At 34.9% G+C, this 11,770-nt stretch overlaps 1 protein-coding gene across 5 annotated transcripts in view; it reads right to left on the bottom strand.

Moving 5' to 3' along the window:
* Positions 1 to 461: 461 nt before the first annotated feature.
* Positions 462 to 11,770, bottom strand: part of LIFR (LIF receptor subunit alpha) — an 86,628-nt gene continuing 75,319 nt past the window's right edge. For all 5 annotated transcript variants that reach the window (XM_072605781.1, XM_072605783.1, XM_072605782.1 and 2 more), the window contains 3 exons: positions 10,891 to 10,984; positions 9,145 to 9,223; positions 462 to 8,465 (listed from right to left, as the gene is read on the bottom strand). In XM_072605781.1, coding sequence (XP_072461882.1) covers positions 7,839 to 8,465; positions 9,145 to 9,223; positions 10,891 to 10,984 — 800 coding nt within the window. In that variant the 3' untranslated portion in view covers positions 462 to 7,838. The remainder of the gene's footprint in view (positions 8,466 to 9,144; positions 9,224 to 10,890; positions 10,985 to 11,770) is intronic.

The following is an 11,770-nucleotide window of genomic DNA, read 5'->3' as shown; positions in this document are numbered from 1 at the left end:
CTGGATTTAACTTTAGACCTTCTGACCCTGAGCCCAGGGTTCTGTTTCTATTACACAGTCTTATTTAAAGAATGTCTCTAGGTTGCAAAAACAATTGATGTAGATGATTAACTGATGCCTGAAGTAAATACTTGATGAAGAAATTAACGCTTTAAAAAAGTGACATACCCACCCAAGTTCTCTAGATGTTCCAAGCAACTTTTTCCAAATAACTTTTCTTGAATTAGACGAACAAAAACCTCATCGGTCTCTTACAACTGAAAAATTCTTTTTCTGTGATCTCAATTTTTAGAAATAGGTTCAGCTAAGGTTGCACACGACAAATTAAACTGCCTAATGCAAAGATTAAAGAAATCTCTTCCTCCCCTCTACCTTGCCCACTCCCCGCTTTTATCTCCACTGAATCAGCCAGCAATCAATAAAAAAAAAAAAAAACCAGAAGCAACAAATGTCCAAACTTGTTAGAGTGTAAGAAAATATATTTATTTACTTTCATGGCAATACTATGGCAAAACTGTTAAATACATGCATATTTTAAAAACAGACATAAGCAACACTTCAAGAGTTAACAGCCAAGCAAACTAGTTTTACATTTACGGTGTCTCAGGAATACATGAGTTAATAGTCTATGCCTTTGCTGTAACCATATTTTCCAACACGATACTAAATCTCACGTTTAAAGTATACATTGTTTCCAAATGGTTGCCTTCTAATCAGTCAAATTCTCCTATCCTAACTCTATATGCTGTAAGGACACAGTTCCAAGGAGAAACCCCTATGTTTGTTACTGATAGAAAACAACAGATAAAATTTCAAATTCCCTTGTAAAGGATTCTCTATAGGTTTATTCCATGGCTTCCAGAGTGGGTGAATCACTTTGACCCATATTGTTTGCATCCTAAATATTTGAATTCTGATTTCTTAAAAAGATTTATTATTAAACACACATTTTGAGTTACGGCATACTTCACATGTGATCAGATCTGTGTAAATCTGCAGGGGTTATTACATGAATATAAAAGGTAGAGTTTTGAAGCTTATGTTTCTCCCAACCATCTCTCAACTTGTACTCAGAACATCTTTACGGAACAAATTAGTAAACATGATTTATTAAAATATGTAGCAAACTGAAAAATGCTTTTTAAAAACATATTTAACATTCCCTTTAAAAAAGAAACATATATTCTACATACAACCTTACAAAAAACATAAAAACTTAAACCTGTTCACAGTATGTGTGTATTTAGTAAACAGCAATTCAGTATAATGCAATTTTGGATGTGAGAAAGGTGGATGATTTCGCAGATTTATGAGGGCACGTGACTTGTGATTGTTGAATGAGAGAGAAAAGTTAAAACAAGCATTTTTTGGTGTTCCTTTTCCAGGAATGGAAAGGATACTATAAGTCAGACAGGTATGCTAAAATATAACAGCTGAATATTTTGATATACACACCAGTTTTGGGTTGTATTGTTGACTCTATTTCTTAAAAAAAAAAAAAAACTTAAGGAAGCAAATTAGACATATTTTACTTGGAATCAAATGTATAATTATTTTTCAAAATTCATGTTCTTTTTCTTTAAAACAGAATCACAGGCTACAAGATACATGAGATGTCTCTCTCCTCACAAAAATACATTAAACAGCCTTTTTGTTTCCTTCAACTGCATTATCCTTAGCGCTATTCACATTTCTGGCATTTATGTTGGTGGGAATAAAGTTAAAAAAGAACTAATGGTTTGTGCTATATTAAGAACACAGGTAAAGTACAGGATATCTATTATCAAATTGGGGGGAACTACTGGTAGAGAAGGGAGCATCTATGAAAATATAAAAAAATAAACTCTATAAAATCTAGTACTCAGTGTTCGTTTTCAATGTTCTACAGCAAAATCATGAATATAGCTACTTTTTAAAAAATACCAGATTAGCAATGATTCCTCATAATAAACATGCTGTTTTCACCTTTCCAATAAGCCAAGAGCAATGTGTTTTACTACAATCGAATAAACAGTCTGACCTTTTATACAACATGGAATGCTCAGCAAACAGAAGTGACCTACAAATTAGGAGTGACCCATTAAAAACGGTATGCATTTTAAAAAGAAGTGCATACAGTATTTGTGCAATATGTAATGAAATTCAACAGGAGATTTAGGTGAGAATTAAAGTAATGACTTTAATTCAACAATCTAATCAAATTACTTTCATGGATATATACTATATTAAGTTTAAATTCTTTTGGTTCTGATTTTAAAAAGGAACCTTAAAAGACAGAAATCAATGTGATTAACTTAATTAACGTTGTCTCCTTCACATCAATTTGTTGACAAGATAATCTCTTTTCAATAACGAACATGATGAAAATTATTACCAAATTTCATATTTAGTTGACAATTATTTAATTATGGTTTGTTTTTCTAAAAATTGTATTTCTTTTAGCTAGGCACTTTCACAGTAAAAAGACTAATTCAGAGGGTGGTTCTTCTAAGACCACAGCAACAAACTCATCAAAGTATTAGGCAGTCAGAATTTGACTTGCATAGGTAAATTTTATTCCAAGTATTATTATTTCAAATATAGAGAGGAAATTATAAAAATTACAACTGATCCAAAGGATGCAATGGAAAGACACATGGTGAGCGTAATAAACAGATTACAACATGTAATCAATGACAACATGCCCATAAGAAGCAGCATGAGACATTATGAGGGCCACGTATGACCAGAAGAGAAGGGGCAAATCATTTATCAAAAATGAGACAAATGCACAGCCCAAATGATGCACTGGTACCCAAGAGACACTACGAGAATACCACAAAAGTCTTTGGTATGTTGGACAGATACTCTGTGAAGGATTAATGGGAAAGCAGCGACAAGAATGGGACAGAAAGATGGGAAGACAGGGAAGTGCTGTATCAGCATCATGTCACACCGATTACAAAGCACAGAGAGAAATCACCATTACTGGTCTTATGATCTGAATGCTCTTCTAAAAACAGCAGACCCTGTTACAACACAACTCAATGTTATCACATGGGGTCAGATATAATCTTGGTCAAGTCAAGTGTCCTGAAACATATTTATATATAATAAAACCCCAACATCATATGGCCTATGAAGTGGATATTGGCTTAAGTATCTCGATGATAGCATTTTTGAAAGGTTTATTAATTAGCATGAAACAAGTATCTTTGACAACTAACTGAAAATAGAGTAACCAAACGAAAGCACTAACATAATCTAAATTTTTCATGATTATTACTTAAACACGGTACAGTTATAGATCTGAATAAGCCAACTTTAGAAATAATTTCAGAAAACATCCCAAGATTATAGTTTGTAAGAAGCAAGCATATTTTCTCTTCAATATGTTATATATGGAATTTGGATGTAAAAAGATAAAAAATAAAGTTTGATGGCAATTCAATATTGTCTCACCAATAAAACTAATGTGACCAGTTTGAAATACTTGTTTTAAGGAGTTATTTTACAGAACTGAATAGGTTTCTCTGTTAAGAAATCACAGCCCATGTTTATACATACAAGTTAATACCTTTCCAAAATGTTTTCTGGTACATGTGTTTTAAGTTGTGTACACACTGTAGCAAAAAGAAACATTCAAGGATGTAACTACAGATACATCAATTCTAGTGGCATTTATGCTTGAGCATATCTCAAAATGACGGAGTGTAAAAAATAGAGTCCTTTTATATACAACAAATTAGGCAAATTTTAACATGGCTCAGAATAAAAAGCAACGATAAAAAGGTGTTGTTCTGTTTTTTGTTTGCATTTAGTGCTTCAAATTCAGAGAAATGAAAAGAAAGACCCTTTCTCTCCTACTTCCAGGAAAAAGGTTTAGACTCAGTCTTCAGAGGTATTCATCTAACGGGAATGGGGACAGGTAATCAGGGATTGATATCAGTCAACACTCAGTCCATATCCATTAATCCACAGTCTGGAAGACCTCCTCTGCAGCGTGAGGACAGTTTAATTATACGGGGCCACTTCGCTAGCAGATTTAACTAGCATGGGAACAGATCCTACCTTACAGAGTCACTCTAGATTTTAATGGATCACTTAAGATTACCCCAATTGGAAAGACTTGCTCCAGGCCAAGGTTCAATCACATATACTTCCTAAGCATCGATGTGCCCAGTTTCCTGTAGCTGCAGGACAAGTATCATTAACCTGACCCCTCTGTCCTAGATTGATGCTCAATGCTGAATTTCTACATAAATAAAAATTATTTTTTTAACAAAAAAATTACACAGATTCTAATATGGCTCAAAATAGAAAGCAGCAGTAATTGATTCAGAGTAATCACCCTAATTTATAGAAAGAAAAAAGTAATAAAACATATAATTTGAAGCAAATGTGTTAAGGATATGGATTTCCACTGCAGTATCCAACAGTACCAGTTATAAGAGCTTTCCCTTTAGAAAATGACTAATAGAAAAAAAAAACAACCTGAGTATTAAAAGTTAAACTGAGAATTCTTGCCATATACTTTTTAAAAAAATTACATATCATTTTCAATTAAGAAACATCTATTTTCTCTCCTTTGTTTTTAATTTGCACAGAGACCAAAAATGTATCACATACACTATTATTCAACTGGAAAGCCACTGTCCTCATTTCAATATATTCAAAGACAGTTTTAATTGTACAACAGGTGAAATAATTTATACAACATGAAACATATGCTTTGTCCAGATCTGTAATTTCATCAGTATAGAGAGCTTCCTGGTAATGAAACTCCCTTTACCAAAGTAGACCAGCAACTAGCCGTAGAGAGTTGGCTGGGGGCATTGAGAGATTGAATGATTTGCCTAGGGTCTTATAGCCAGTCTATGTCAGAGGATGGACTGTAGCCCAGGTTTTCCTACACTGAGGTCAGGCCTTTATATTCGCTATGCCACACTATCTTTTTGAAATGTATGACGACAAAATCTGATAGCCTGATTGCCTTTTTCTCCTATGGATGGTATGTAATTACCAATTTACATTAATCCAAAATGGTTGTAGGACTTGGAGTCATGAAGTCTATACTCAAATCTGGCCTCAGATACTTACTGTAGGACACCAGGCAAATCATGTAACCTCTGTCTGCCTTGGTTTCCTCAATTGTTTAAGAAAAACCCAACAACTCAGGATAATAATAGCACCTATCTCTCAGGGTTGTTGTATCAAATGAAATAATATTTATAAAGTGTTTTACAAACATGAAAACTCTATGAATGTTAACTCTTGCTAATCTGGTATGCAAAGAAGATTTGTTTGAAAATGTAAAATTGGGACTAAAATTGCAGAAATGTTCTAATGCTATACATGTTTCAAAGTATGGTACTAATAAATCAACATGGGCATAAACCTATTATGGTTAAAAGTTTCTAATGTGAATTGACTTTATGACTAGGTAGTATGAAATCATTTACCAGTCTGACTTAATCAGTTGCTTACAGTTTGATGTGCCTCAAACTCTTCTGACATCTTGCTACTTTACTTCTTACCTGGCCTAAAATTTTCAATTTTAGTATCGCTTCTTTGGTTAGAACAAGGAAGACAAGGCAATGTCTCCAGGTGAACACTGCTACAACACATTTCTGTTACTTTAAAGATAAGGAGAAATTTGGGGATGTACTTTTCTCTCTACTCGCTCAGATTAGTTCACTATCACCCTGAAATATTGATAGCTAGCCCTGAAGAAATAAGGTGCTGGGTACACAAGCTGTATTGTAGACAATGCAATGGTGAGAGTGGGAATCATGGCAAGAGACAGGTGGGTCATTGTGGCAGAATCACTGGGCACCTGCCAGGGAAAGCAGTAGTTAGATGATGAGATGTGGAGAGTTCAGAAGCTTCATGGGGAGTAAGGCAGAGTGGAGAAGAGAGGGAGAGAGGGAGGGGGAGAGCGAAGGAGGTAAAGGGGAGTAAAGAGAGTGGGAGAAGAAGGGAGGGAGTAAAGGAGAGAGGCAGGAAGGGAGGGAAGGAGGGGGAGAGGGAGCACACTGAAAAGAGGGTACACCAAAGGAAAGCATCACTTACTTCACAATTTTGTTAGGGTTGGCCCTGGGGATTGAAAAACATGTGTGGTCAAAGTTTGAATATGCTACAAATATACTTAATATATCTTATTCTGTTTTCTTCCCTAGTGTCTCATGCTAGGTCTTAAAGATTAACTGAAGACTATCAATTAAAATGAGGGTTTAAAAACATGATCTCTAAATGAAATTTGCTCCTAATTGCCCTATCACTTTCTGCAAGACACACTAAGATACTTCGGTCAAGGGTCCAAGTGTACAAACAGAATGTTTCTTTGATAGTAAACAAATAAAAATAAAATGCTCTGACTTAATCAGTTATCAGAGTATTTTAAGCATTTGTAACTTAACCATTAAAAGGCAAAATACACATAGGTCTTGAAGGCAGATTAAAAAACACTTCTGCAATTTGTAGTGTGATATAAAACTTTTCCAGGAGTCATTTCCCAGAAAAGCAGTTGTTTCTGAAAAACTTGGAGGTTAAAATGATTCTTTATGTTATAAGGGCACTCAAGCTTTTATTATAGGTGATAAAAGAAACTGTTTACTTCCGTGGTACTTAATAGAATTAATTCAAATTGAGTTTGAATTTGAAGTTTTTCATGATACTTACTATAAAACAGCCACCAAGTGATTATTTTTAAAGCAAAAATATCAATTCTTTAAGTTTACATCAAAAACAATAACTATTCCACTAAGGAAGTGGTACTGATGACCTATTTAAGAAAAGTAACTGTTAGACTACAATTAGGAAATGGATTATATGCCCATATTAAATAGCATTAATTTGTGGCTCACCGTTTAAAGAGAAAACTCATAGAATCATTTCTTCATAGAGAACTAATGCCAATTGTTACTCTCAGTGGTACAGATTGGTTTGGCTAGATCTTGCTGATAAGAATAGTCTTAAATGGAAAATTAGTGCAATTAATGCTAAAGCATATTTAAGTGTGTGGTTTGTTCACACATTCATAAAACTGGCACTTTCACAAAATAAATGTCAAGAGTTTGGGTTTGTTTGTACATAATGTCATAGATATGCAGTTCTAGTACTGTAAATTACTAAAGCATATACGTTAGGGCACCCTATTACAAGTAGGAGTTAAAAATTAGTGGGGAAAAGAATCTGCTAAAGCCATATTCAGAAATGTGGCATAAGTCAGTGTTATACTCATTTTCCAAGTTTGTGCCCCTGAGTCAACAATTTGATAACCATTATATAGTAGGCACAGAGACCTAGTTATCAAACAAGAAACTAAAGTAGCTGCTGCTATGTTTTAAAAGTTGTGTTAATTACAGAGAAAATGGTCTTATGTTACTTGATCTGTGCTTGGTTTTTATCTAGATTTGAAGAAATTTCAGTCAAGTACTTCTCTGTTAATCTGAACATCTGCATGGTTTCCCCTCCCCCCCACCTGTAATTTCAAACCCTCTGGTTGGGATTCAGTGAATGTAAAACAGTTTGGGTATTTTCTAAAGTATTAAGCAATAATTAACTTGAAAATGCTACTTGATGGTAGAGTGAGTGAGGCTTCTTTGGCTGGAATAACAAATAGATCCAAATCCAGTATCTTGGAGCACATGAATTGAATTACTGAGTTGCTATACTTTGGCTTTTAGACTACAGTAAAACAACATTAACACTTTCAGTGTAACTTACACGTGGTACAGTTCATCTCACTAAAAATATACTCCACTGGAGGCCTCCTAGAATAACCAGTGCTGCTGCTATTACAACCCCAGCAGTCAGAGCTTATTGAGATGGTAGACTGATGCAACGTGACACGATTGCTAATCATTCGGTTTGTTTTGAAAAAAATTTGTAAATGACCACCCTCCATTAGAAGATTTAGGCGATTCCTCATCCTTTGGGGGAATCAAAAACTGCCGAGAGTTAATTGAACATGGGCTTCCAAAGGACACAATTTCACTGTTGCTGTCTATGGACCGAGGAGAGTCTGGAGAGTCTAAATTCCAGGCATTTACATTTATCTGAGGCCTGTAACCTGCAGTTTTCTCTAAATCAACTGCTGCAATTATGTTCTCCACAGCAGAAGTAACTGGCAGATGCATTTGTGGCTTATAGCCTGCTCCACCAACAGAGTCGTTTTCTAGTTCTTCCTCTGGTTTTGCCTGAGGTTGATACATTGATTGAATATCAATATAAATGACTTGTGATGAGCCTCCAGCTTCCTCCCCTCCAGCATTTGCTATCTCCTCCTCAATGATTGGTGGACAGTAGGAGACAACCACATGGTTTTCAGGCTCAGCATCAGACCCTTCTTCTGGACCATCAACTATTGGGGACTTGATTTCAGTATCCTCCTCTATTTTAGGAGCTGCTGATCTTGTTTCTACCACTTCCACATTATTAGGAGTGCAAGGATTCATTTCCAGCGTTTTCAGAGTACTGCTCCCCTAGAAAGGGAAAAATACTGCATGAGAACAGAAGACTTGAACTGCTGTCACTCAAAAAGATAACGGAAAAGTTTACTTTAGCTCATTTTTCAACTGTAACCTGATCACAAAAATTTAATATAGTTTCTGCTATATATTTTAACAAAACTACAAGACTTTTTTCCTAACCTACTTTTTACTTGTTGTTCACTCGTATCTAACTCTTTGTGATTCCCATGGACCATAGCAGGCCAACACTGGCTGTGGGGTTTTCTCAGCAAGGATACTGGAACGGTTTTGCCGTTTCCTTCTCCATTGGCTTAAGGTAAACAGAGGTTAAGTAACTTGCCCAGGGTCACCCAGCTAGTGAGCATCTGAGACTGGATTTGAACGCAGGTCTTCCTGACTTCAGGACCAGCATTCTATAGACTGAACCATCTAGCTGCCTCCTACTTTGACTTGCCAATTATAAATAAAACAGTGAAAGAAATAAAAATATATTAGAGTACAAAAGAATCTTTTAAACCTCATAACTTGAGATGACCAGTGTATTAGTTAACATTTTAACCTAAAATTTACAGATTACAGCTTCAGTTATCTTTCTCCTAAACTTACTCAAAAACAATGAGAAGGAAGTCATTATGTTAAAGATCAAGTAAAAAAAGGCATTTTAAAATCTTTACCAACAGACAAACGTTACCTCACAGATGCTTTTGTGGAACTGCAATGCCTTACTATTTTCTGGATTTGGAATATCAGGATAGAAAGTTTCTTTAATCCTTAAAAAAATAAAGGAAATATGATTAAATATCCATTTATAAAGATTATAAGTATACCAATAAGAAAATTAGATAACAGAAATATTTTAGTGTCTTCATTTTTACTTCATATGAACTACTTTAAAAACAAAATATTCCTTGGTAGCAGTAGATCTGTGCATACAGACGTTCAATTCATTGATATGGATGTTTAATGACATATATACTATAATCATGGAGTTCCCAAACTGGAAGTATGTGGATACTACAAACGCAGAGCTCCAGTTTACACCACGTCTGGCCTTCTCCAGGTCACAATGACAATGCGCATGATAATGAAATCTGTTAGCTGTTTCAACAGCTCAGGACCTTATTGTCCTCTAGTCGTCCAGAAGGAAAAGCCTTTAAATAATTACAGCTGGACAACAATAGGGAAGAATGAGGAGGTGATAATCATACTGTACTCTGACCTCATCAGATTTCAGTTGGAGCACCATCTTCAGTACTGACAGACCTAGAGAGTGTCTGGATAAGGGCAACTAGGATTGCCCAAAGACCCTGAGATTTCTTAATGTATACACAATTAGATGGAAGCTGAAGCTGCTTCTAATGTTCAGATTCTATGATCATTAAATGAGCTGCCTCAGGAGTTATCGAGTTAGCTGTAACTGCAGATCCTTAATGAAAGGCTAGAAAGGAAGACCATTTTTCAGGAATACTGTAGAAAAAAGTTGTGCTTTCAGGTGAGAGGGGAGGAAGAATTGGACCAGAGGATCTCTGAGAGTGCCTTCTAATTCAGATTCAGTGTAGCATTACATTGTACCTATAGGTGAGATCCATGTTATAGTGAACTATGTTCTATAGTGGGTCATATCAGAAAGAGGCGTCAGCGTACTATAAACTGTAATCTCAGTAAAGGGTGTCTTTTGTATTAGCAAGCATTGGTATGATCAAAGAAGAAAAGATGTTAGACTAAAGCCAAGTATTTCTCAAGAACATGAATGAAGAAAACGAAATTTATCACTGTTTCTTTAAAAAACAAATTAAACTTGAACTTTTACATTAATTTCTCAAATTCCAAGAGAGCTAGACATTATGATATAGTGAAAAATGCCCTGGACTTGGTCTTAGATTTAAATCCAGACTCTTTACTAGCTAAGTGTTCATGCCTTTTAGACAACAGCTTCCTTATGTATAAAATAGGGATAATAATAGCTGTGACTAATTCAAAAGATTATGAGAATATAATATGGTAATATATGTAAAGTGCTCTGTAAATTTTAAAATGCTTTCTAAATATCACCTATAAGCTGAAGTGGTAGTCGTTATTTCTCCTTTTAGTCTAGCATCTACTAATACAATACTGAAAACCAATGATTTTATAATTAACAGTGAAAACTGTATAACTAAATTATTAGTGGAGAGAGCTAAAAACACCATCTAAAAAATTTAAAAAATTTTCCCCAGTAAGTAGTACTTCTGTCTGTTTTATCAATTAAGCAATCATTAATTTAGGAGCCCTTCCAAACATAAGTTCTATGATTCTATTCAGTTCCATGAATATAAAGATTTGATTCAGTTTCACACCACTCTTAGGTAATGGGAATCGGTAAACCCAACTCCCAAACAAGCAGTACTACCCATAAGCACAAAAACCCCATTAAATACAACCATGTATATATTATTACCATTCTCTTTTACGATAACAAAGAATACTGGTTACCACTCCAACAAAAACAGCCACTGCCACAGGGATGAGAATGGCAATAATTAATCCCTCGGCTGAAAAAGAGAATGTTACAGGTTATTAGTTACTATTTTTATTAGTCCAAAATACAAGTAAAAATTTATGTTTAAGAAACAAATTAGAAGGGGAAAATGTTTACCATTTCTAGTTGACCAAATTATCCTGAAATATTCCTACCTTACCTGACATTACAAAATTAAATATAATCATCACAGTTCTCTAAGAAGAAGTTGCAGGTGAGCACCAGGAGGAAGGAGAGACCACTTGAGTGCTCACCTGAGAATGACACCATAATATTCTGAAGACTAGCTCAGTCATCCCAGGTGCCACCCTTTCCTTTCTACTTATTCTTCGAAACAATTGTTCCCTTTATATTTTTTTCTTTCTTGAGAGCAGTGGACAGGGCATCTGATGGAAAGGCTTAGGTAAATTAATGGGTGATAAAATCTGAGAATCAATCCATTAGCCTATAATATTATTGTTAATAGCTACTTAAAAATAGTAAGTATCAAGTGAAATCTTTCAGTTCTGTCCTCTACAGCGTAAGTGTCGACCTTGCTGCCTTGCACTTCCAGAATTGGCCAAACCAGAATAAAAACGTAATTGGGAAATAGTAAACAAAACAAATAAAAATACAACACAGTATGATGTTAATTTGTGGTTTTCTAGGTCAACACAAAGCCTTTGGGGATCCTTTCCATGTCTGACACCACTGCCTTAGAATACATACAACAGTCAACTTAGTTTGAATTTTCTTACCACTACACCCTAACAAAAATCAGGCTGTAAACTTGAAATTATCCCCCCAAAAGCATTCCAGA

The sequence above is a fragment of the Notamacropus eugenii genome, chromosome 4, assembly GCF_028372415.1.
Source record: "Notamacropus eugenii isolate mMacEug1 chromosome 4, mMacEug1.pri_v2, whole genome shotgun sequence".
Lineage (NCBI taxonomy): Eukaryota > Metazoa > Chordata > Mammalia > Diprotodontia > Macropodidae > Notamacropus > Notamacropus eugenii.
This window is presented reverse-complemented; position numbering and strand designations above follow the sequence as displayed.